This window comes from Berghia stephanieae, chromosome 5 (assembly GCF_034508935.2).
Source record: "Berghia stephanieae isolate SIO BIC M18660-M18661 chromosome 5, UCSD_Bste_1.3, whole genome shotgun sequence".
Taxonomy (NCBI): domain Eukaryota; kingdom Metazoa; phylum Mollusca; class Gastropoda; order Nudibranchia; family Aeolidiidae; genus Berghia; species Berghia stephanieae.
In genome coordinates this window covers 83,898,751-83,925,477 of record NC_088364.1, presented here as the reverse complement: position 1 = coordinate 83,925,477, position 26,727 = coordinate 83,898,751, and the positions used below count along the sequence as shown (strand labels likewise).

The 26,727-nt window shown below is 36.2% G+C and overlaps 3 protein-coding genes and 1 long non-coding RNA gene across 7 annotated transcripts; 1 reads left to right on the top strand and 3 right to left on the bottom strand.

The window, feature by feature from the left end:
- Positions 1-530: 530 nt before the first annotated feature.
- On the bottom strand, positions 531-14,545 carry LOC144973762 (large ribosomal subunit protein eL38). Its single transcript, XM_078916643.1, has 5 exons — positions 14,441-14,545; positions 12,464-12,488; positions 10,243-10,303; positions 2,718-2,840; positions 531-637 (listed from the first exon to the last, which is right to left on the bottom strand). Exons 2-5 carry the CDS (start codon positions 12,464-12,466, stop codon positions 612-614), a joined length of 213 nt encoding a protein of 70 aa, XP_078772769.1. The 5' UTR covers positions 12,467-12,488; positions 14,441-14,545; the 3' UTR covers positions 531-611.
- Positions 6,985-8,500, bottom strand: LOC144973822 (uncharacterized). The gene is made up of 2 exons (XM_078916715.1): positions 8,427-8,500; positions 6,985-7,821 (listed from the first exon to the last, which is right to left on the bottom strand). The coding sequence occupies exon 2, from the start codon at positions 7,720-7,722 to the stop codon at positions 6,985-6,987; it is 738 nt and encodes a 245-aa protein (XP_078772841.1). The 5' UTR covers positions 7,723-7,821; positions 8,427-8,500.
- Positions 8,489-9,446, bottom strand: LOC144973763 (uncharacterized). The gene is made up of 2 exons (XR_013645619.1): positions 9,199-9,446; positions 8,489-8,574 (listed from the first exon to the last, which is right to left on the bottom strand). It is a non-coding gene; the product is annotated as an uncharacterized LOC144973763 (long non-coding RNA).
- On the top strand, positions 14,479-26,727 carry LOC144973761 (ciliogenesis and planar polarity effector 2-like). Of its 4 annotated transcripts, none has more exons than XM_078916639.1 (6): positions 14,479-14,562; positions 19,370-19,547; positions 22,912-23,064; positions 24,760-24,884; positions 25,192-25,330; positions 26,386-26,727. In XM_078916639.1, exons 2-6 carry the CDS (start codon positions 19,436-19,438, stop codon positions 26,586-26,588), a joined length of 732 nt encoding a protein of 243 aa, XP_078772765.1. In that variant the 5' UTR covers positions 14,479-14,562; positions 19,370-19,435; the 3' UTR covers positions 26,589-26,727. The 4 variants fall into 4 exon arrangements, with proteins under 4 accessions (XP_078772765.1, XP_078772766.1, XP_078772767.1 ...); XM_078916640.1 differs by having other exon boundaries at positions 14,505-14,568; XM_078916641.1 differs by lacking the exon at positions 14,479-14,562 and adding an exon at positions 15,439-15,567.

Genomic DNA, 26,727 nt, shown 5'->3' with positions numbered 1-26,727 from the left:
AGAGACTGAAAGTCTGCCTCCCTAGAGGATAAGGGGAGGTGGTGCCCAGGGGTCAGTCTTTGTTTTAAAGGTTTTACAGCGCTTGCAACACAATTAGGTCATCATACCAGCCCAGTGAAAAGGAAGAAAATGGGGTAGTAAAAAGTTTACTAATTTTAAAGCACCCAAGAATAGATAAGACAGAGGAATTAGTTCAAAATACTTAGTTTGAGACCACCTAAATGTCTCACCCAGACACAAGCACAAGTCCCCGACAAGAGGAACACACTCAATGTTTACCAAAACATATATATGTAAAACAAAAAAAAAATACAGTGCATAACAGAGACAATTTACAAGACAAAAAAAAAAAGTCTCCAAAACTCTACATATTTGTCTATTTCCCTCCCATTCCGAGACAAAGAGAGAAAGCAAATTGGAAAACACAGAGGGGGGATAGAAGACACAGTAAGTGCCTCCATGCCCACCATGGGAGATAAGGGACTGTGTCAGTGAACAAGTAGAAAATAAATGATATAACAAGACAGATATCTTTTTACAGTGATTTATTGCTGAATCAGCCTCAGACAAAACCCACACATACTTGCATTCATGACATAACAAAGAGACATTTACTTGATCTCCTTGACAGACAGACCTGGAGAGAAAACAAGAATACACATTTGAAACCATAATGAATGCATCAATCAAAATATGCAGTACACGATACAAATGACAATACATGAGCAATTATAAGTAGGTATGGCAAACCCTCTTATCGAGTCATGGCTTTATTGGCAAACCGAGAATTTTAACTCAAATCGTCTCTCTCTTTTTCTCATTTTCAGTCCGTCAAATAAAACGTTTTTGGTATCAAATTAAATCTCAAATCTTCATCTTTAAAAAAACGTTCATGCTTTTTTCATATGATTTGCCGTTATTTCATGGCTTTGAGTTGAAGAAGAGGAGTAAACTTCGATTTTGGAACCGGCGCTCCGCTACTCGATCACCGTAACTGACGGTTGTCTTTTCTCTCCGCTCGACTGGTCGCGTCAGCGCTATCAGAGCTGCCAACCTCATCTGATGAGAATGTGTACAATGGGACCTCAAAATGGGGGAGATTTCATAAAATTGGGTACAATCCTGAAATCGACGGAAACCAACCATTGTGAAAGTAAGAGGAAGGTAAACTTACATAAAGTCACACCGCACAAGCTCAATTGCAGCAACAATAATGTTCCCAAGACTATAATCCAATCCTTTCAGAATTCAACCTCCCAGCATGAAGATCATAATTGGTAAAAAAATATATGAATATCCACTTGGTCACCAAGGTTTCTCAATAGGCTAGTAATAATACTAAAGAAAACTGAAGCAACTCCATACACTGAAAATGGGTACAATCTTGGGGGAAATGTGTACAAGCGTACAATCGCTGAAAATGCGTACAATTCCGCATTTCTTGCGGTAGGTTGGCAGCTCTGCGCTATTAATAGTAACGTCAATGGCTGCATCCGAAAGAAAATTGAACAAGCTTTCATTCGATACCAGATTCGCATTTTTATGATTTTTTTCAAAGGTTGAAGTTTCAAGTTAAAAACTTTAAATTGATAAAAAAATTGAGAAAAATTTGAAAATTTGGACGATTCTGGTATCAAAAGAAAGTTTAAAATCTCAGCTTTAAAATGATGTATACGAAAGCAAGATTAATAGCTTTGCGTTCACCAGCCAACTGAAAACGAAACTACAACTACAACATTTGCCGTATTCACTTCACTCATATGCCGGCTCAGGCAAGGGGCACAATCGCTGATATTTCGTAACTTTGCGTTGAAATTGACAATTTTGGCTTTGTCAGCTACTTTAGGGGCAAATTATTTCTATTTTACTTAGAGTTGAGCTCAGAAAAAAAATACACATATTGTTTATAAAAAGATGTGTATTGTTAGAAAGTTACAGAGGTCTGGTTTGAATATTTATGAAAATACGGCATTTTGAAAACGGACAAAAGGTTGCTTTCAAAGAAGGACAAATTTTGGCGATTTTCTACAAATTTCGAAATAACATATCTTTTTTAATTTTTAACCAATTTTAATAATTTTTATACCATTTTAATCAGGAAAAAAAGTTCTACCTGTTGAATGCAACTTAAAGACAACAATTATATAATCTAAATTTGGGTTTTCCGTACCTATTATAAGTGAAAAATATTTTTTTTGTCAAACACGATCCACTGCCAGGTTTTATCCGATTAACCATTACCAGCATGTCATACATTGCGTTCTGCTGGTCTCCTGAATGTAATGGCTAAAAACTGGCAATGCAAGAAATTTCAATCCTGGTAAAAAGTTTGCTGTGTTCATCTGCATGTCACTAATCAATAAGTCAAAAAAAAACAAAAAAAAAAAAACAAAAGCAAGCATAACTCTCTTTTAAGACAAGCCAATGTGGTGTCAATAAATGAGAAAGAGACAGGGAAGCAAAAGTGAAAATAAAATGTCTTTCCAAAAGTTAAGAGGTTTGGTTTCTTTCTGTCATTCTTGACAGCAGTAACTTCTTTTTTCTTCTGAAAAATGCAAATGTGAAAAAAATTGCAGCCACAACAAATGCAGTTGCAAGCTAAATAAGAAATCTTCATTAGAGAATTGTAGATTGTTTCCTATAAATTAAATTTTAAAAAACGAATGAAATGGTGCAATAGAAAACCAAAGCCAAGTGGTCCAAAGAGCAATTCTTACCAGGTGGCAATGACTGACGAAGCTTCTCTGCCTTTTCTTTGTCTCGGATGACAAGGGTATACAAGAAGCGCTTGCATCTGACCTTGAACTTGACATCCTTCTTGTTCTTCTTGATCCTTACAGCTGAAATAGAACCAAAACAATCCATATTTCATTGATCTATTTTATAAATGTTTGAACGAATAATACATACGGTACCGGTTTTTACCATCGTTAAAAAAGAGAAAAAGTGAAGTGAAAAAAAAAAAAAAGAGAGAGAGAGAGAATCGTAATAATAGTGGTAGTAGTAATGACAGTATTGGAAATGTGTGTGGTGATGGTGGAAATCATGTACTGACTTTCCCTAAACAATCTTAGGCAAACCTGAGGATTGAATAACTGATGATGATGGTGGTGTCTGAGAAATGCTAAAAGTAGTAGAATAACCTGCTGGTCATGAAACAGTAGACATCAGTGGTAATGATGCTAATCGGTGTGAATAGTAATTTGTATACGAAAACTTTTTTTTAAAAAGAGACCTGGAAAATAGCTGAAAATTCGAGAGTAACCAAAAATAAGAAATTTAATTGTAAATTTAGGAGAGATGAGTGATAAGCAAATTATTGTGACTATATAACAACAATAATTGCATGATGCCATTCTCTTTACATGGGTCTAATAATCTAATAAAATATTTTTCGTCGCAAAGCTCAACAAATATATGCTGTGAAATAGGAAAAAAGTTTTTGGTGATATATACAAATGGTGGCAAGCAAGATTTGATGAAAATTGTGGATTTTCAAGTACGTTAGAAATTGGCCCAACTTTTATAAATAACATTGTAATTGTAATAATTTGATTAAGATTATATAAAGTAAATCTAAAAAAAAAAAAAAAACCCGAAACCAAACAGATCCTGGGTTCTATTTTAGCAGGTTATCACAGTGGCAGCCGATTTCAACAAAGTGGCAATTTCACGTCTGAAATCTCCCAAGACTATTCGGACTCAAAACTGTAATGTGCATGAGCAATCCCAGAAGGTTGTCAGTGACACAGTGCGGGTAGAACTGATAGAAACTCGGCTGATACCCCTACTTCGGACTGGAGAGGATTGTTGCTTGACGGACACTTTCACAATATGTATTATTTGAAGCCATTGTCACTTTTGAAGGGTTTTTTTTCTCTCATCTTTTTAATTTTTGACTAGACTTCCAACTAACCATGATTTTATCTTTCTCGTCAAATATAAGGGGATAAACAAGGCTACCTGTTGACAGTTCTACCATTATTATTTTGATTTGCATCAGCTTTCTATAATTAGGTACCACAAGTGAAAATTTCAATTTTCCCATATGCAAGATTCATCTATATTTTTGAATTGTGCTCCCAGAGACAAGAAAAAAACAAAAAAAATCACCAAAATCCGTTTTCAAATAAAAAAAGTTATGACAAGTCAAACTTTATTCTGACTTAGAATTTTTACGACATTTTTCACATTTACATTTTTACAACACTTTAAATCATCATACCCAGTCACCAGTACATTTAACAAAGCATAATACATCATTTTTCAGCAGACAATTTTGCTGTCTTCAGAAATATACAAGCATTTAATACTACAGTTGTAATCAAAGAAGATACAAGTTTCTGAACTTGGCAAAAATCACTATTTTTCTTCGTCAAATATATGAAAAATGAAACGAAAGCCAATTTCAGACCTTCATATATGGAAAAATTATGTCCCTATGGTTCTTAAACTTCTTACACAATGAAAAATAGTTATAGGGATAGAGCCTATTTTTTTTGGAGCATATGACACAACAAATGGCTTTTACAACTTTGCGCGAAGTGGACCCCAAAGCTAAAAATCTTGATTGGGAAAAAAAATCCGAAAATTTCTCAATAATCCGTTGACTTATATCTTTAAAAGAACATTAAACGAAAAGTTAAAACACCTCGAGGAAGGTTCATATATCAAATTAAAGAGAAATTTAAGCTCTTTACAATGAGGTAGATCACTTTTTGATAAATATTGATGGAATTTTGTTAATTTAGGTTACGTCATGGCACTCAAATAAATTTTATTAAAAAAAAAAGATATAATTTTCAATCAGTCATATAAAGTCAGCCAGTGATTTAAATTTAACAAATAATATACCAAATCGAAGGACATTGCATGAACAAAATATATCTAACATAAAATATACATCTTGGCTTCATACAAATTCACTGAGTAATATGATGAAGTAAACGGTCATAGAGCGCTTTCTTATTTCCTGTCATAGTAATAGTCTCCCCCCTTACTAAGTTTCTGAAGCGAATCTGATCCTTAAGCCTCTCTGTAGATCTTGGACCAGAGTACAATCCATCCAATTCATCTTTTGTAGTCACTATGTGCCCACCCTCAGCTAAAATAGCATCAAGAGCAGCATTTTTACGCTTTGCTAACTTTACTGCTTTTTCATCCTTCTTTCTCTTATTTTCTTCAAGTCTTTGCAGTATTTTATCCTCAACATTCTTCTTTTCTTTGACACTTCTTTTTTTCCACTCTGGCCCATACTTAATAGCCCTTTCCATTAAACTCTTGGTGACCTTAGGGGTTTGACCATTCAGCCATTTCTCTGTTTTATTTCTCTTCCACATGTTGGTGGTTGAACGTAAAATTAATGAGGCATTTCTTCGCTTACTAATACAGTAGTCCAGGTCGCCAAACAGACGTTCTCCAGTAAGATTTGTCAGAGGACAAGTACTTAAAATCTTTCTAACTTCCTCTGATAAATCATCACCAAAGATCCCCCCTTCAAGAAAATCTGACAACTGACGTGTTACAGCGTTATTACATTCATAAACAATTTCCTTTAGACAAGACAAAAAAGGTGGTGACTTAAAAGAGTCGCAATTCAAAAATTCTTTAACAACAAAAATATCAGAGTCATTAGCCATAAACTGTTCATCAAAAACTGATGGAAGAGATTCACTGTTTGGTACAAAATTACAAGAAGACATCAAGTCAAACAGAAGTTTCATTTTTTGAACATAATATGGAAACTCAGCATACGATTTGCTGCTATTCATAAGTTGCCAATAAGGCTCAGTAATGCAAACATGCAAAAAAGAAAGTACAGATATCAAAGTAATAATTCTAAAATCTTGCAGGTCAGCAACAATTGATTGTAATTTTAAGTTATTATGGGAAACATTTTCATTTAAGAAATGTTCAATGTCAAATCTGTGGCGCAACAGAGCAGTTGCATTTTGGAATAAATTGTTAAAGCGATTTGATCTGAAGCTAGAGAAAGTTGATTTGATACCCTTAGAAGAACAAAAGATCAGCCATTCTTTTCTGCAGCCACTCTTCTCATCACCTCTTGGCCCTAGAACCTCAGATGCCAACCTGATTAATCTTAATGAGGCACATTCTGTTGCTGAAGAAAAAGTTGCAAACTTTGAACAAGAATCCCTCCCAAGCTTACTCCCATCTCCACTAACAACTTCTTGTTCAACAGATTGAAGAGCTTTTTCTGCAGCAGCAGAAAGTGCAAGCAAAAAGTGGGCATTACAAAATGTGAAATAAACAGAGCAATCCTCCCCTTCAAGCAACTCCGCTTTGTATTTTGACATTTTCTGATTGAATGCTTTATTGACAGATGCTCTGTCCGAGAGAAGGCACGTCATTTTCCTTATGATATCTTTTAACAGTTCATTTCCATCAACACCATCATCATCTAAACAATACACTTCACACAGGTCTTTAAACAAAGAAACACATTTTTCTAACAATGTCTCGGAATCATCACGAGCAATTTCAGAAAATCCTAAGGATAGTTGCTTGCCATTCGACAGAATAATATGCTGCTCGAGGAAATTAGTTTTTTGACGGCTTGTTCCGTCACAAGCATACGTAAAACTGTCACTTTTTTAAATTTCATCCACTGCTTGATATTTGCAATGACATGTGCTTCATTTGCAAAATTAAGAGATGTTGAGGAGCATGGTAAACTACGTTTGTCTATATTTGTTTTAAATATGTGTTTTGCAACAGTTTCTACAACTGTAGAACATTTTTCTGCTGCAACATTTGCTTTTCCTTGTAAAGCATAAAATGCCTGCCTCACATCATCAGAATATCGATGACTGCTGCCATACTGGCGTAACTCAACACAATCTTTGTCACTGTCAAAAGACAACATATGTAAGAGATCACTGTTTTTGGCTCTTTCTTCAACAAGAGAAGTTTTGAATTTTGATTTCATAGTTTGTTCATGCTTAACTTTCACTTTACATTCATTCAAATTGTTAAGAAGTTCATTATTTTTCCTCCTTTCTTTTCAAGCTCGTAATCTTTTTGGGTATTGTCTTTCTTTAACTGCCTGATATCTTTCTTATATGCATGATTCTTTTTGTATAACTTTGATTTTTTAACATCCTCCAACTTCTCTGCCAGCATTTCATATTTTTCTTCTGTATTTCGAAGAGCTTTACCTACTTCTTCTTTGACAGACCTATCACATTCATTTTTCAAGACAGTTTCTACATTTTTCTTTTCTTCTTGTAACATTTCAAAACGTGCTTTGCAAGCGACAATGGACTTTTGAAGTACTTTGCATTCATCACATGACTTAGATTTTGTTGGAAGAAACTGAGGAATGTTTTCATTTTCACTTTCAATAGCAAAAGGCTGAGATAAAAATTCATCCAATTCACGACACTTTTTTCTATTTTGAAGAGACTTATAAGTTTTAATAACTTTTGTGACTCTAGTGCGAATCTTCGAGTCAGTCAAGCTAGAGCAAGAGCACAGAATATTTATCCACTTCCTCACAAACACAGGAGTTAAATTCTCACTATGTCTGAATTTTTCTAAATGAATAACAATCTCGTTTGTAACGACACATCTTTCATCTCGAGAATATTTTCTGATGCCTGTCAAATGAAGACGATTGAGACCCATTTCAGCCAGGGGTGGGGACAACGTGTGGAAACTGAAGGGTTCCAACATAAGGGCTTTACAATCATCCAGAGACATCTGTTCACATTTGTCAAGGAGGGTGGAGATCCGATGAGCAATCCGGCTCTCAGTGACAGACGCCGTGTCATCAAACAGTACTTCAAGCCATGTCTTGAGCTAAATAAGAGAAAAAGAAATGTTTATGGTCATAGCAAAGATAAATATTACAATAGACACATGAGAGAGAAAAAAAAGAGAGAGAAAAGCAACTGGTACTGGCACCGGTTGTTATGGAAACAAAAATGACCACTTATAATTCAAGGAGTAGGCTATTGTTACTAAAGTATGATTACAACTCAATGTAATTTTTTTTAAAAACCCTAAAAAAACTACCCAAAAAAACCCTAAAAAACTACCCAAAAGAAAATTCTTTCTTTATCATTTCCCATTCTATACCGTTCGGTGTATGGGGGTTACTACTATGATTCTATGAAGATGGTCTGTTCTTTTCGATTTCCTACTCTAACATGCGCACAGGACCCCCGAAATGATCGTGTGTCTCCGATAGGACCAGGTTCTTGATCCCATCTACCAGAATAGGAGCAGGGGAGTGGTATACAGGTTTTCACCAATTTTCAGGGTGAAAAATAATTTGACACTGCCAGGACTCACACAAGGTGACTTCTGTGTGAGAAGCCAGAACCATACCTCTGTACCACTTGGTAGCCTACCACTACCACCCAAAGAAAATATGATAAATCTGTTCTTAAATTAATTCATACCTCTCGATAGCTAGCATGTTGTTGCTCTTTAATCAGATGCAGTTGGATAAGTAGGCCATTGGTTAAACTTGAGATATGGGCAAGGTTGGTCGTCTTCCTCTACCTTGACGTGAGAAGTGATCTGCCAAATCCATGTAGACACCATCCTCTGTAATAAAATAAAATATAGAACATGATGACACAAGGCACACAAACAGCTGTTCAGTTTTGAAAGCAGTAAAAAATTAGGATTCATCTCTGAAATGGAGATTTTATAATTTTCTTAATTTAGCAACTAAAGCTACTCTGTTTTTGTGTGCATGAGTGTGTGTGAAGATGTTTATTATAAATTATACCAACAATAATATGTCATGAAATTCAACTATAAACTTGATATGACTAATACTAATAGTAATAATCAACTATGTAACTTGATGAATATAAATATAAAAAACATTGTGTCCAGAGTGAATGATGGATAAGGATGCCACTGGCACTGACAAACTTAACTTACGTGTATAATTCTGATCATTATTCAATTCCCGGAGCTCAAAACCCTTTTGCTTTTGTTTTTTAATTTCTCATGAAAAATACAAAATTCCGAGGCAAAGTTTAATAATAATAATATAGCAAACTGCTAGAGGAAACTTGACTTACTATTACGAGAGCCTCTCTTCCCCCTCTCCCCCTTTTTTTTTCTTCCTTGTCTAGAAGTAGAATAAGTCTTATAAATATATACACAACAAATATATTAAAATAATAAAACCGTTTGCTTATTTATGAGAGTGCATACCTTTGAGGAATTCAAGCACAGGCTCCGAATGAGGACATAGGTCTTTTTCACTGCCGACTGTGACATCGATCGAACCACCGACCTCGGCGCTGCCGGCTCCCTCGCTCGCCATTCCAATGGCGGAATAGTATAAAACTTCTTTTCTTGATACTCGCGTCGTGAAAATTAAAGAAGACTTTTTATGTTGATATTTGAACAGAACAGATCCTCAGCTTTAATCCAATATATAGCACATCAGTAATTTTTCAAGGATATTGGATCTAGGATGAAAATTGCGTTCAGAATCTCACTTCCACGATCATAGCGTCGCCATTTTTGTTTCTTTTTAAAAGTGCTTGGTATCAAAATAAACCGGAGTTATTGCCCTTTCCAATGATGTCATTCTTATTTTTATACACCCGTTCACGGCCGAAGTATTCAAGAAAGAAGTTGGGCGCATGAAATCGAAACATCGCTCCTCTCGCCGTAGAATGCGATAATGACGAAAAAACACCATATATACAAAAATAAAATTAAAATAAATAAAACATTGAAACAAGATTTTAATGTGCACAAAATAATAAGGAGAAATCAATCTTTTTAATGGTATTGATTTTTTTTTTTAAATAATACGCTAACACAAGATATCGTAATTCAAAAAATTGAGTTTTCGATCGACTTCTCCACTCAGTCAGATTTTCTACCCACGAAAAGCGAGCGCTTGTGGTACCTACTATAATTGTCAACAACAAAAATAAATTGCAAAAAAAAAAACAAAAAAAACACACAAGCTATACCGCTATGTACTCAGTTGCCATTTCCCTATTTATGTTAGTTGAGTAGTATATCAGATCTAGCAAATTGTTCACTGTTGTGATAATTTTCTTAATTTGAGACAAAAATTTGGCCAGATCACAGAAACCAACCAGCGAAGGTCAAATTGCCAGTCCAACTCATAAACAGTCCAACTGGTGATTGCACACACATTGATTCCTCAAATAGCCATGGGAGACAATCCAGACTCCCGAGTCCGAAAAGCTGCAGACGTAAACCGAAGGTACTTACATTTGGCATCCTTCCTTCTGGCTGTAAGGAGGAAATCCTTGATTTCCTTAATTTGCTTAGGCTGGAAAAAAAAAGAAGAGAAAAAAAAAGAAAATGGATCAATATGTCAGTGAGTACACTTAAATTCCAATGAAGAAGATCTATTTTATTACATTACAGTTTAGTATTAATCCAACACCAAGTAATTGCAGAAAAAAAAGAAAAGAAAAAAAAAAGAAAATAAACACAAAATCAGAACCCTTTTTGTTGTCAGTGACTGTTTCGAGTGTGGAGAAATCAAATTAAAACTAAAACCGTTTGAAACAGGAGGTATGGAAGAAGATATCAAAGCCAGAATAAATTCCAGCAGTCTTTTGCCTTCTCGCCCATATGGAGAGAAACAGCAACCTCTAATGAAATAAAACCTTGAATATTTGGCTCAATGCGAAACCTGTTCTGTATGGATATGAAACCTGGAGAGTATCAAACACCCTTAGCCAAGGACAGAAGGAGATAACAGACGCTCGAAGTAGAGACCAATGTCCACACAGAGCAAAAAGGATTAAAGCGAGTCATACTATGACGCGGCTATGTGGTCTAGTGGTATGACACTCGCTTTCAGATCGGAAGGTCCTGGGTTCAAGCCTCGCTCAGCGCATAGTTGAGTTCTTGGAAAAGACTCAAATTCTCTCACCATACTCAGGTGTAAAATGAGTACCTGGCCCTTAGCAGCGTTGTCTTTTGTCCGAAAAATTGTAATATCGCCTAACAGGCAGCATGTCCCGTCCTACATGTTAAATGTTGCTGTTGACCAGGGACCCCTTGTAAAGCGCTTTGAGCACATTTAGTGGATATTCTGCCGTACAACGACAAAACCCCGTATATTCGAAATTGGGTCAAACAGACATTTTTATACCATTGTGATCAGAATGACACCCTGCATCTACTCACAAAATATTACAAGGCAATTCCTAAAAATAAAAAAGTTAAACATTTTAAAAACACCGTATGTTGCTATTTCTATCAGCTGATGCAGCGACAAAACCCCGTAAGTCCAGTTATACTGGGTTCTGTCATTGCATTGCCTCGATACGGGGTTTTGTCGTTGTATAACCGGCCGTGTACTACCGTATAATTGTAAATTCTTCATTAGCTTAATATAAGTCGATCATAAACATCTTCTTTTCATTCTTCTCCTTCCTTTTCTTTATCCCCAACCTCCTCCTCCTCCTCTTCTTCTTCTTCTTCTTATTATTATTATTATTCTCCCTCTTCCTCACCCTCTTCTTCTTCTTTCCTCCTCCTTGTCCTCCTCCTCCTCCTTGTCCTCCTCCTCTTCCTCACCCTCCTCCTCTTTCTTTTCTATTTCTTCTTCTTCTTCTTCTTCTTCCCTCCTCCTCCTTGTCCTCCATCTCTCCTTCTTCCTTTTCTTCTTGTTCTTCTACTTCTTGTTGTTGTTGTTGTTGTTGTTGTTCTTCTTCTTCTTCTTCCCTCCTCCTCCTTGTCCCCCCCCCCCTCTTCCTCACACTCCTCCTTTTCCTCACCCTCCTCCACTTTTTCTTCTTCTTCTTTTTCTTCTTCTTCTTCTTCATCTCTTCTTCTTCTTCTTCTTCTTCTTCTTCTTCTTCTTCTTCTTCTTCTTCTTCTTTTCTTCTTCTTTTCTTCTTCTTCTTCTTTTCTTCTTCTTCTTCTTCTTCTTCTTCTCTCTTCTTTTCTTCCTCACCCTCCTCCTCCTCCTTGTCCTCTTCCTCTTACTTCATTACGAAACATTATCAGTAGTAAATAAATTTGAAAGACCCGATGTAACACTCGGTTCCCAATACATAAAAATATAGGTGAAACGCCGAGATACGGTATAGCACGCGTCATGATGCAACGACAAAACCCCGTATAATGTGAGATACGGTGTTTGCACCACTCCAATCGGATACCGATGCAGTGACAAAACCCCGTATAACAGTAAATTCAGATTTTCGAATAGTACAGGTTTCTATTTTCTATTTTTATACATCAAATGTGATAGAATAAAAAAAGACCTTTCGATTGATACCAAATTTGCATCAATTCTCCGCATAGTTATTGTAAAAAGTTGAAGTAAAATTTGAACAGTTTTTCGGCTCTCCTGTAAAATCACGTTTTGCCATTATACGGGGTTTTGTCGCTGTACGGCAGTATTGCGCAATATAAAAGCTCATTTTAATTAATACTAAAGAATGGAATGGAATGGAAGTAAAATGCTTACCATGTCTGGTTATCTACAGTTCAATCTGAAACATAAAAAAGAAAAGGAATAAATAACCTTATATTGAACAAACTGGATATCTTAATCCTGATTACTATTAAATTTGTGTGACAATATTGGAGCCGAAATGAAAATATTATTCAACCCGGTAACGAGATTGACAAATAATGTAGCAGTTCCCAGATAACAGGATCAAAAAGGGAATTCAATTCTGTATCATAACAAGAACTGCAAAACAAATCAAGTAATAAAAATTATAATCAAAAGTCAAAAGCTAGGTTGTAACATATATCTTAATTTACTATATAATAATAATAATAATAATAATAATAATAATAATAATAATATGGTGGCGTTTTTATACACCTCCATTGGAGGTGTACAAAAACGCACCGTTTTTATGCACCTCCGTTGGCGGTGATGGTAAAGTTGTTGCTGCATACGTCCATGAGGTTTAAATAGTTTTAGATTGTAGTTTAGCACGCTGCTTTTAAATAGTTTTAGATTGTAGTTTAGCACGCTGCTTAGTGATTACCGATGTACAATGATAATAAATTAAAGAATAATAACAATAATTTAAAAAATCAAAAGTAAAAAGAAACATGGCACACAAATACTGATCTCAAATAAATAAATAATTTTAGAAAATTAAAATCGAAGTTTTTTAAAAACATGATAAAAAGTTTATGAAAAAAACAAGAAAGAAAAAAAAGCAAACAAAAACAAAGTAAATCAAAAAAAAAAAAAAAAAAAAGTCAACATTGGGAATCGAACCCGGTACTTTCAAGGTTAGAGTCTGACAGCTTGTCCACTGCGCTACGGAGCCACCTGACTGTTCATCACATTTAATAAGGTCTTTCTAAAACATTATTTTACCTTCAAGGCAACTTCTATTTTCTGGTTTTATATTTCGATTTTTTTAATTATTGATATTTTTATATAAATTTATTAACAAAAACATCCTACAGATGTCACAACATAACTTTCGCCATGTCCAAATGCAGAAACACAATATCGCTAATGAAATTGGGTGGAATGCGCATGCGTGATGGAGGTGTATAAAAACGATCCGTTAAGATACACCGTCAACTGTCAACGGAGGTGCATAAAAACACTACGTAATAATATTGAATACTAGAATTAGACCTAACAAACTAACAACTTTGTCAATTTGCATTTGTTTTGTATGTTTCCGAAGTCCCACAAATAAAATAACCTACCTACCTACAGGTAGGTAGGTAGGTAGGTATCCAATAAAATAACAAGGCCGAGAATGTGTTCAAACAAGGCAATCAATCATAATTATAATAAAAAATATTTTTTTAAATAATAAATCGGGAAAAGTTGTCTCTACTCTACTCTCTAGCGAGGCGGGTCCATTCCAATCCATTCCAGATTCCAAGGGAAGACTGACTGGAATAACCGAGGCGTCAACTAGGGCGAGGTATTACCAGAATCGTGTTGATGGTATAGGATGCATTGAATTCAACCCAATATGATTTTTTTTTTCACCAAGTACCTTAAACTTTAATAAAACTTTTAAAAAGTTTAGTTGACCGTGTGTTGACCCCATAAAAATAAGAAGAATCAAGAAGAGACAAGAGATTCATAGATTTAGATTAGATTACTTCATTGCGATTGACAACGCCAAAATGTGTTCTTTGATTGGTTGCAATGCATAAGCCATGTTGTTTTTTCTCCTAAACCGTTATAATTTCTTGAGCAAATGCTTATTTATTGACTAATAAACGCTCTACCCAACTAAGCGAACTTATTGAAGTTCTGAAGTGGTCAGAAAACTAAAGATGAAGAAGGCTAACAATAGCATAAAAATATTAACATTTCTCATAAATAAGACCGTACAGAAGCCCCGAGATGTTAAAATCAATGTTAAATGAAATTTATTGAGCAAATCATGAAGAATATATGATGGATTAAAAGGATTGTTTTGAAGTAAGATTGACGTAAACAAATTACCTGCCGACATGAACTGAGACGGTAAAGAAAGAGGAAGTCGAGAGTTACTGCCCCTGTCAATGTTTGCAAAGTAAACAAGTAACAAATTGAAAGTTGAAAACCCTGCCCCAGTGGTGGAATAGGTATAGGTAACTTTTAATAAAATTAACGTTCAATTTGTTCCAATAATTATCGCCTTGTGCGAATTTTATTTAAAGACAGCAGTGCCATTCGTATGGATAGTCTATTCTATAATATTCTCGCCAATAAAGTTATTATAAGTTGCCTTCTCCTTCTACTTCTGGCTTCTGACTTCTGGGTCTGGCTGGACAAGTAATGATCGTCAATTAAATTCAAACTTGGAATTCTTCAATTCAAAAACAGAAAGAAATCTTTTTTCAAAAACCTACATGTTTCAACTTTCAATATGAAACGTACCGAGTTTCAAAAGTCTTCGACCGATCCATTGCTCATCCATCGCCATAAATATCAGTTTTCTTCTTTTTCTCTCGTTTCACTTTCTTCACTCTTCACTTTATTTTAGAATTATAGGTAGGGGGTACTTTGACTGATTGACATGTTAACTTTAAATGCGTTAAATTAGATTAAGATCTGAAATTCTGGAAGGCTTTCATTTTACAAATTTACACCAATACGAGTTGATATTAAGAGCTTGAATAAAATGTAATTAATATTTATATGTGAATTAATATCTCGTTTTTTCTATTTGATTCCAGCCTCCATTGCCTTTGGAGAAGTGAGGCGCTAATTTGAGTTAAAATTTAATTAACACAAGATCACTTAATCACTGTTGCACTATTTTGCACAGTATCTGAATGATTTTGATATCATTTTAAAGAGCAGAGATCAAGATTTATTTTTGGTGTGATTAGCATCAATGTGTAGGCATCATAGAATTAAACGAATGAGAATACGTACGAAGCCTAAAAAGTGTCCACCAATGAAAGCATTCAGCGCCATTTTGTTGTTGGCTGAGAATGTAGTAATAACCATTCATTCGGTATCTATGTCAACATAACGACACAAGAAAAACAACAAACAATATCAAAATCCACAATAAAATGTTTCAGAACTTGTTGCGTATATTTATGGCACAACGAAGCTGTCAAAAAATGAAGTTAGAGAATGTGTGTAATCATGTATTATAATAACATGTAATGTGTTTTCCAACCACCACATCATCTACTACTACAACCACCACCACAATATCATCACTAACACTACTACTACAACCACCAGCCCCACATCATTATCACTACCACTACTACTACACCACCACCAGCACATCATCATCACTACCACTACTACAATCACCACAACCACATCGTCATCACTACCACTACTACTGCAACCACCACCACCATATCATCATCATTACCACTACTACCACAACCACCACCACCACCACTACTACAACCACCACCACAATAGCATCACTACCACTACTACTACAACCACCACAACCACATCGTCATCACGACCACTACTACTACAACCACCACCGTATCATTACCATTACCACTGATACTACAACCACCACTACCACCATATCATTACCATTACCACTACTACTACAACCACCACAACCACATCGTCATCACTACCACTACTACTGCAACCACCACTACCACCATATCATCACCATTACAACTACTACTACAACCACCACCACATCATCATCACTATCACTACTACTACAACTACAACCACCACCACATTATCATCACTACCACTACTACTACTGCAACCACCACCACCATATCATCATCATTGAATTTTTTTTTTTTAAATTGAGCTTTATATAGTGCAATATCTACTAAATGTGCTCAAAGCGCTTTACAAGGGGTCCCTGGTCAACATTTAACATGTAGGACGGGACATGACGCCTGTTAGGCGATATTACAATTTTTCGGACAAAGACAAACTCTGTTAACGGCCAGGTACTCATTTTACATCTGAGTACGGTGAGAGATGTATTGAAGTAAATAAAGATCTGTATATGTGTTTCATCGACTATTCAAAAGCCTTTGATAAAGTACAACACGAAAAACTATTCAAAATTCTATCATCCTTGGACATTGATGGTAAAGATTTAAGAATATTACGGAATTTGTACTGGGAACAAGAAGCAGCAATGCGTGTTGACAATGAACTAAGCAGTTTTACACCTATTAGAAGAGGAGTTAGGCAGGGGTGTGTTTTGTCTCCAGATTTATTCAACCTCTATAGTGAAATGATATTAAGAGATATCGAACATAAGAAGGGGTGTGTATTGGAGGAAAGAATGTAACAAATCTGAGGTATGCAGATGATACGGTTCTACTGGCAGAATCTGAACATGAACTACAAGAATTACTGGATGTTGTAGTCAGGAGTAGTGAAAATATGGGACTGGAACTGAATATATCTAAAACAGAATGTATGACGGTATCTAAAAATAATAACCCACCAGCCTGTGTAATAACAAGCAGAGGACAAACAATACAACAAGTTGAATGTTTCAAATATTTAGGCTTCAATGTAACATCCAATGGAAAATCAGATTGTGAAATAAAGAAAAGAATAGGTATGGCGAAGAATGCATTCAACCAGCTGCATACAATTATGAAAAACAGGAATATTAGCATGAAAACAAAAATCAAAGTCCTGGATTGCTATGTACTGTCTGTGCTGCTATATGGTTGTGAGAGCTGGACCATAAACAAGACCATGGTTAAAAGACTGGAGGCAGTGGAAATGTGGTTTTACAGAAGAATGATGAGGGTGTCATGGATGGAAAGGAAAAGAAATGAAGAAATTTTAGAAATGGCAAACAGAAAAAGATCACTGATAACAAAAATCATCAAACGCCAAATGGAATTTTTAGGACACATTATCCGCCACCCTGGTTTGGAAATACTCGCCTTGACTGGAAAGATGAATGGAAAAAGAATAAGAGGAAGACAAAGAATAACGTATTTGAAAGGGATAAGAACTTGGACAGATGAAGCTGAGAAAGGTGGCGCTGCTTTAATAGAATTGGCAAGAGATAGATCAGCTTGGCGGAAGATGACCTCCGACGTCTGCTTCAGATATGGAACTACATGAGATGAGACGGTGAGAGAATGTGAGTAAAGAGCCTTTTCCAAGGACTCAACTATGCGCCGAGCGCGAGGCTCGAACCCAGGACCTTCCGATCCGGAAGCGAGTGTCATACTACTAGACCACATAGCCGCATCATTACCACTACTACTACAAACACCACCACCACATCATCATCACGACCACTACTACTACAACCACCACCACCACCATATCATTACCATTACCACTACTACTACAACCACCACCACATCATCATCACTACCACTACTACTACAACTACAATCATCACCACCACCACATCATCATCACTATTACTACTACAACTACAACCACCACCAACACCACATCACCTCACTAACACTCAGTACTACAATCACTACCATTAGGTTTTGGAGCTTTACTTCATTTGAAATAAGGAAACTTTGGAATTGTATTTGGCATTGTGTTTATATATCATAATATAATTCTAATCAGTTATCTATTTAGAACTAGATACTATACAATATGTATGCCAAATACCAGCCCAATTCCCCTTTCTTGTGTGCGGGAATTCCTCTTTCGGCATTGAAATTGAGTGTGAGAGAGTCATCACTACACACATAAACAACAGAAACAATTTAAAAACAAGACTATGACACGCAACCACTCACACACGAGGCTATACTATTTATCCTTTTCTCTATATAGAATAGGACAAGACAAACAGTAGATTGACTCTCGCTACACTTCGCATTGATGTTTGTCGTCTCACGAGTTCAACTCTCGGTCGACCTGTCAATATTCCTTTTTGCCTCGGACGTAATCATTAATAGAATGTTTGTGTGGTTTTGACCGTGAAGATAACCTTAAGAAGTCACATTTATATCATTTTAGAGAGATCGTTTTGAATAATTTTGAGTTAAACGAGCGAGCAGCAACTTGTTTTCATGAACGGCCGATCAGCGCTTGTTTACTATAGTAACGCGATTCCCAGCCAACATCAAAATGGCGGATATTTTTCTCATCGAGGCCGCTGGTTGGTTGGCCAATAAGAGCACCGTACGGTTTCCATTGGGTAAATTCCTTGGTAGGCATTTTATATCAAACGTTATATAATTTAATAAAAATTTCGTCATTTTAAAACTTTGTAATTTCATTGAGCCCATTGAGCCATATGGCCCATAGAGTTAGAGTTTGTCTCCGTTGTTGAAGAATTAAGTGTTCAGTAACAATTGCTTTCTGCTCATTGGATAGGATAGGAGGATGCCGTCAATGCCAAAGTTTCGGCAAGATCCAACAAACCCAGCTATCCAATCACTATTGGACAGACAGAGATCATTTGTTCCAAGACCATACATGCTCCACAAAGAATGATAGAGGAAGAAAGTATCTTGAGATATTTTTTTTAAGAGAGCGGAAAAGAGAGGAAAAACAAAACACAAATGGTGGAAGTTTAAATAGAGGAACAAAAGAAAAAAAAATTGTTTATTAAAAACTCAGAAACCAGTATGTTGGTTTGGGTTGGAAAATATACCTTCTGATATGAAGGCAATTAACTTGCCACCAAAGCCCAATATTATCAATGATGATGGAGATCTGCCATGAAGGTATTATGTGCCAATCAGAATGAAAAGGATTAAATTATATGAATGAATAAATGAAGCAATGGGTTACTTAAATTACTTTAAGCAATATCTCTTGGAAAAACAAAAGGGGAGATTGGTGCAATCATTTTAGTGAAATTCTCTCCTCACCCCCCCCCCCCCCCTCACCCCTGCCCTCCTTCTCCTACAATAAAAGTATACCATCAACTCATAAATTTTTCAATGAAGTAGGATATCACTCTGTTCTTTTTTTTTTTTTCAGTGCTCAAGCATGAGGTCACACTCACACTAAAATTCAAAATGACGCAAAGAAATTCCTGAATTCATCATGTCAGGAAATAATGGTGCAGTTTTGATACAAAACTGGCTCCAATCGCAAGAGGGAGCAACAGTTCTCCAGTCTCTTTGTACAAGAAATGGAACTCAACTGAAGCCCTATGGTATGTAAATGATGTTAAAACTGACTTTAAAGTGACAGGACATGGGTGTCTGTCGACCGTTTAATGCAGTATTTACATTAAGGAAGACTTCTGTGAAAATACTATAAAACCGTTTTGTTGTTTTTCTGCATGCAGTTGATGTCATGTACAGATCTGCTGGCTTACAATAAAAATGAAGACATTCCTTATAGTCTTAAGGCAAATGAATTGAAGGTTAACCCACTTTTTGTAGCGAAAACTGGCAACTTTGTTCCCCTAGCCCCCCAAAAAGTACTTTTCACCAGATCTACCTGACCCAGCTGCCCAGTTTCAATGTAATTGGGTGGGACGGATAGAGGGGTCAGAAATAAAAACCTGACTCCACCTAGGACTAATATTGTTCCATTTTGATCCTTTTGATATCCTTTCTTTAAAAAATATAGCATTGTGGAGAACATTGTGCTTATTTGAGTCAATAAAAAAATTAATACGGCGCACAACTCTACTGAAAGATTTGAATAATAGAAATGTATTTTTTACAGATAGATAAACAGATAACTTGATTTCCTTTTATAATTTAAAGTCAGTTTGAAAGTTTGTTAAGTCAAACAGATATCATAAAAAATTTACCGAAGACACTAACATCTCCTGGCCACACCCTCAACTCTATCTGTCCAGTAGCGTCCTTACTTCCGTTGTGTTGATTTAGCGGTGATCAGTGTTATGTAGTAGTAGTGTGTTCCCATTGCGTGTATGTTTATGTGTGTGCGTGTGTGTGTGTGTGTGTGTGTGGTGTATAGATAGTATGCGCTTGGCTGAGAAGCTCATAACATTGCCATCCGGAAGTATAACGGACCAACACACAAAACTGTGTGTATCCATGAACGTTTATAGTCGGGTTGATACAGTTCAGTGAGCATTATTCATAAAAGCGGATGGCAAAAAAACAATAACAAAGACCTGAGTGACGTCATCTTCGAACTATCTATACATGTGGGTGTGTTTGTGTGTGTGTGTTGGAATGTGGTTGCGTGGAAGAAAAAAAAGGGGGGGGGTTGTCCATCAAGTAGAGAAATTCCTGAGCAAGGAGGGGGGGGGGGGGGGGGGGGTGTTTGCTAGGAACTGTCAGATTGGCATTTTTCAGCAAATCGTGGCATTCATAGTGATATAATTCACTTGATCACATAACAGTATTCGGATTTACAGAAATTTTAAATAAGTTTCACCGATTAACAACATCAACTAATATTACTGCTGATATTACTGTCGTTTTTATGCCATTGATGTGATAATTATTGCACTGGGAAATACTTAGTTAAACGTTTCGACAAACTGTCAATTATTTCTGTCTAGCTTCTAGCCCGAACAAACCAAAAGTAGACAGATTCGGGGACTTGATATTATTCGCGTCTGCTTCAGATTTTCATTTGACCTCACATAAGTTAAGTAAAGGGGAGACACATTCCGAAAGCTCCTTCATCCCCAGTATTCAATTTGTATTTTCACCGTTGATCTTTTGTCAGGCGTCTATTTATTGAATTTGTCATCATATAAAAGTGTTTTAAAAACTCTAGAACAAACCTTGATAGATTTGTGAAAGTTTAAAATTTCCTAATTTGACCATTGTTTTGATTCTCGGCCGCCATTTTAATTTGTGAAGTATTGAAGGTAGTGCAAAGCACTCCCAAGTAAAGCGTGGTAAAGACTTGCGACTTATTGATATTGATATCTACTAGTGCCGCGCTGAAGACCGGTCTGGACCGCGGTCCGACGGTCTTTTAGCTGTGAACCGAAGACCGGTCCCAGAGGGGAAGACCGGCGCCGGTCCTCACTTCTTATCACCTTTCAACTAGTGCGGGGCGGTCTCGCGCCATAGCCTACTACTTCCCCAGCGATTCGTTGCTTCGGTTGCCTATCTTCCACCAATCACCACCCATCCCACTTAATTAATCGCACCCACCCCCCTTTGCCATACACTAAACGACACAGACGACCATACAGGCAGACGACCACCAACCTCCACTCCGCAAACCGCCCTTTCGTGTGTGAGATGGGGGGAACAGGAGGCGCACGCCTTGGACGATTCCATTATACGGGGTAAATTTCAAAATTTACTACACCATAATGATCGCAATGACAATGATCTATGGTGAAGGCATGACCCCTCTTCTCTAATGGGTTATTGTTTGAAATGTATGTGACTACAAAAGATGTGTGTGTTTGTGTGTGTGTGTGTGTGTGTGTGTGTGTGTGTGTGTGTGTGTGTCGAACCTAGCAAGTAGCAAATCCGATTTTTTGTTTTCTTTTGTCCATCTCTTGTCACCACTCCTTTCTATCGCAGTGTTGTCATTTAAAATAATACAATAATATTAAAATTTCGTTTGGTGTTTTTACTAATCAAATAATATGAGTTTCATTAGTTTCTTCCTTCCAAAAAACCCAGTTATAACGTCTGAATTTTTAAAAAGTCCAATAGAATATTTGGGACCCCGATAGCTCAGTTGATAGAGCACTCTCTTTATACGCAAAGGGCCAGAGATCGATCCCGGGTGCAGTCGATTTTTTTCTGAATCCCTGTCTACTCAGCAATGAATGGGTAGCTGAGTTTGTTAGATCTGGTGAAAAGTCACCATCGACCCCTCTTATCACCTCATCCACCCCCTCTTATTATAACTTCACGTCTCTCTCTTACTCTTCAATGCTTGCTGCCCTCTAATGTGGTGGGGGGGGGGGGGGGGGGGGGGGGGTAGGAGTTGCGTGTGTGTATCAACGCCACGAACAACTCGATCAACGCCTTGGGCGATGCCATTATCTCCGTTGATGGGATAAATTTCAAATTTTATTAAATTATCGAAGTAACAATGAAGTACGGTGAGCAAATAAAGAAGGCATCACCCCTCTTCTCTAATTAGGTTACAATTTGAAATGAGTGTGACTACTCCGTGTGTTTTACTCCTGTAGGCCACGGTTTTCATCGTGTAGCGGTCTTTAACGGTTCAAGAATGAACGATCCCACGCTCTCAAAGGTCAAACCGGTTCGAATTTCCAACAGTCTCTCAGGAATGTTCAATGTCGAAAAGGACCGGTCCTAGGACCGGTCCTTGCGGTCTTCATTTCCCAAGGACCGTAGGACCGTGGTCCTTAGGCTTGCCAAGGACCGCCCCGCACTAATATCTACTGACTGATAAACTAAAATCATGCTGAATAAAGCATGGCAGCGACGACAAGCACATTGATTAAAATGTGCATCTAATCGTAATCAAGCTAATCAAGAAAATGATTCTGGCAATATCGAATGAAAATAGTTCTTTCCCCGCGAAATTGCGGGCTTTTTACTAGTTCCATAAAATTAAAATAATTTTGCACACCTTGTGTTCCATTGCAGGCTTACTAGAGCATCCAATTTTACCCGCTCACCCCGTTCTAGAGGACGTTTACTACAAGTTGGTGGTTGTTGGAAAGGGAGGGGTGGGCAAGACCAGCTGTATAGCCAGGTTGACTGGACGCCCTTTCGTGGAAGCTCATTTTGAAACTGCAGGTCAGGAATACATTGTCAAATATAGTGGAAACTGCTCAAACTGCAAGCAGGTTGCAATTTTTCAGTCGGATTGTCTCAGCCAATGTGAACTGCTTGCACAGAATACTTTTGTTTTTTTAATTAACAAATTAATTTTCTTGTCAGCTCAGAGAAAACCGTAGATAAGATAAGATAAGATAAGACATACTTTATTGATCCTTGTTTTGAAATTATAATTTTGTATCACAACACAATTCGGTAATATATAAAAGAAATGTCAAATGTTAAGAAATTAAATAAAAATTGGCAAAGAATATTAAGTCTTAAAAAGTACAGTGGAACAACATGCGGATATATTATGGTGACGATGTGTCGGTTATACTTATAATAAGATTCTTGTCCAATATAAATAAATAATCAAATGACGGTGCAATGACTATGAAGATATTTTATAAACTGGTAAAGGTTAAATGATATTATACTAAAGAGTGGAGAGAGATAACATAAAAATCGTGTTATTGTGATTGCGTAAATATTTCATCTGAGGCAGTATCCAATGTCCATAGTTAGAACTAGAATAGCAGGCACAATGAGGTGGATAGGACTTAATATATTTCATTAAGTTTAAGGTCTCATTGTTTGGAAGATGGCATTGAACTAAATATGTAAGGGGTTTTTTTTTATAAAGAGAATTTCAACAACTTCATCACGCCAATTGCGCATAACAAACCTCATGTATTTCTGTGTCAGGCCATATTGAACCAAATTTCCATTTCATACAGTGCAAGTTGCTTTTTAGGTTCAGTTGTTTACTAAGTAACCATCACTTTTAAATATGAATCTCTTTCCTATCTGTATCTGTATGGTTGGCGCTGAAGAAACAATGGTCTGGTTGTATTTCAGCGGCGTCCTCATTGGGCGCAGGCCCATATCAGTCGGGCCTTGAAATCGTTTAGGTGTGGTGCCATGATGACCAGTTCATACCTATTCTCAGATACCCATTTGTACCTTAGTATAGTAAGGTTATGGGTGTGAAATGTCTCATTCACTGACACAATGTCAGGATTTAGGAAGGTTTTTTTATATCTCTATCACCCTCATCATCAATGACTTTATTGCAAGATGTGATGCATATCACTTGGTCCCCAACACTGTAACAGTAAAGTGTTTAAATTGGGGGGAAAAAATAAAACAAACAAACGTAGACAGCCATGCCACTTGGACATAATTTATATTTATCCATTTTTTTCATGGTTAAAATTTGGCCAAATTGTGACTTTTGCCTTCAGAATCGGATTTTTGAATCACAGTTTATGAGAAAAAGTTATATGAAATATTGCATTTTTACTCAGAGATGTATTTATACTTATCGGACCAAACTACATAAATTCTAACCCTTTTTATTAGGATAACAGAATTTTTAGATCAAGTGTATAAATTCAGGGGGTCATTTTAATGAAGAGGGTGTGGATATCACAGACAGAATTTCGATTATACAGGGTTTTGTCGTTGAATGGCAGATTGTGGTCCTTTTTCTCTATGGTGAAAGGGAGACAACTGAGTAATGTTTTTATGATTGAGCATCATATCTTAACGTTGGAATGTTTCTCCCTTAATAGTGCCAACAGAAATATTTCTTATCTCTGATATCAAGTCTTGCTCCTTTACTTCAATAAAAACTATTGAAATATTGTTGTTTTTTTTCTTGGATTGCAGGAATTCAAACCAGTAAGATGTACTGGCCTGTGAAGATTGCACATTTGAATAAACCTGTGCTGATGAGTTTAACGTTATGGGATGCTGGAGAAATGGCTGTTAAAAAATTTGATCATATATTACCGGTAATTTAGTGCTATTTAATTTATATAATTTTTTTTCTTCTTGATTAGTACTCGAGTTGTAATTTTTCATTTGTAAAAACTTTATTGATTTGTCAAAGCATTGAAGTGCAATTGTCCCTCATAGAAAATATGAATTTGGGATTCATTAAAAGGCCCTGTCCCAGAAAGCCTTGTTGCATAAAATTTTGATTTTATATCTCGTCAATGCTCGAAAGAAAGGTAGTAGTATAGTGTAACTGAGGCAGAACATAAACATAAAGTCATGTTTTCAATCAGCTCACAGATTGCATATTTTGTTTCATTTCAGGCATGCAAAGCAAATGTGGACGGTATTTTATTTGTCTTTTCATTTGTGGATAAAGGGAGTTGGGATGAGATTCCTCACCTCATATCTCGCCTTACTGACCCAAATGACAAAATCGCCAAAATTGTCATAGGGACAAAATATCCTTTTCACGGTTATATTGAGATTTTAAATCTGACTTTACCTTTTTTTGTAACTATTTATTTGTAAGAACTATTCATTATATAGTCACTTTTTTTTTTGTCAGAAATTTATATTCTTGGTCTGTTTTTAAGTAGTTGCTCAATTCGGTAACTGACTAGCCTAGTGAAAGACATTCTAGTATTTGTTGAGGTGAAGCAAATTACTCAAAGTAATTGGTCCTAACGATCATATTTTAACTTAAAAATAATTGAGATTTAGCCTAAAAGGTGCATTGATAAAATTTTTTGTTTTGTGGGTGTACGAGAGCAGTCTTCATACTTTTCAAATGTTTTTTTTTTTTTTTTTTTTTTTTTTTTTTGTTGGGTTTTTTTTTTCACAATTTGAATATCAAGTTCATTATGTGAGTCAAGTACCATGATTAAAAAACAAAACAAAAGTTCCTTCTCACCTTTTAAAAAATCTCAATCAAATTCGATTCCACAACAACAACAACAACAATAAAAGTTAAACGAGTATCTTTCAGATGAACAAAAGTCAACAATTTGTTGTAGTATAATCTAGACTCCACTCGGGAATGATAGCTACTGATACTGGTCCTTTAGCATGCGAATTGATTGCCAACTGGGCTATGGGAACCCAGAGTCTTTGTAACATGAGAGACAACAATTGCAGCCATCTTGATTGTGTGTATGGTGCAAGATTTTTTGCTAAAATAATATTTTAATTGCCTTTATAATACAAGGTTGCCAATTTTCCGTTTATTTACTGAATTCAGTATGTCATAAACCCGCCATATATTTTCCAATCACCTTCGAAACGGAAATAAATGTAAGTACATAGTCTTTTACTTGAGTCAGCACTCAGAAAGGGGTCTGTCTATGTGTTAGCTCAAAATGTTCAGTAAATGTTTGGCTCCTTAATTGGCAACCCTGATAATAGACCAAGAACCCATTCCTCTTTTTAGTTTTTGTTCCATATTATAAAAAAATCCCACCCCCTGTTCCTCATCTAGCCATCATTCCTACATTGACAGTCCTTAACAGCTATGTAGATTTGACCAATATGCTCATAGCGAAGTCAGCCAAAAGGAGCTGAGGGATTTTGAAGTGAGATGGCAAACTCCAGTGTTGAAGATTTCCAACATCCCAAGTCACGATGCTGGGCAAGGCCTGAGTGAAATAACGCCTATATTGAATTGTATCTGTGAGAGACTATGGCAAACAGATGTGTCACACGCTGAAGGAACTGCGACTTGATTTATTTATTCAATATTACATCAGAAGTTTTAAGAAACTCACATTGACTTTGACTGTACTACAGTACTTGCTGGATTATAGCAATCTGAATTCAAGCATGCTACAATAAATAACAATGTGAAATTGAATGTAAGCTTCA

Coding starts and splice junctions, on each gene's coding strand:
- LOC144973761 (XM_078916639.1), top strand. CDS start 19,436: ATGTCAGGAAATAATGGTGCAGTTTTGATACAAAACTGGCTCCAATCG. Junction 23,065..24,759: donor AGCTCATTTTGAAACTGCAG/GTCAGGAATACA, acceptor CTTGGATTGCAG/GAATTCAAACCAGTAAGATG. Junction 25,331..26,385: donor AATTGTCATAGGGACAAAAT/ATCCTTTTCACG, acceptor AGCTATGTAGAT/TTGACCAATATGCTCATAGC.
- LOC144973822 (XM_078916715.1), bottom strand. CDS start 7,722: ATGTCTCTGGATGATTGTAAAGCCCTTATGTTGGAACCCTTCAGTTTC.
- LOC144973762 (XM_078916643.1), bottom strand. Junction 2,841..10,242: donor CAGAAGGAAGGATGCCAAAT/GTAAGTACCTTC, acceptor GTTCTATTTCAG/CTGTAAGGATCAAGAAGAAC. Junction 638..2,717: donor TCGTCAGTCATTGCCACCTG/GTAAGAATTGCT, acceptor TTTTCTCTCCAG/GTCTGTCTGTCAAGGAGATC.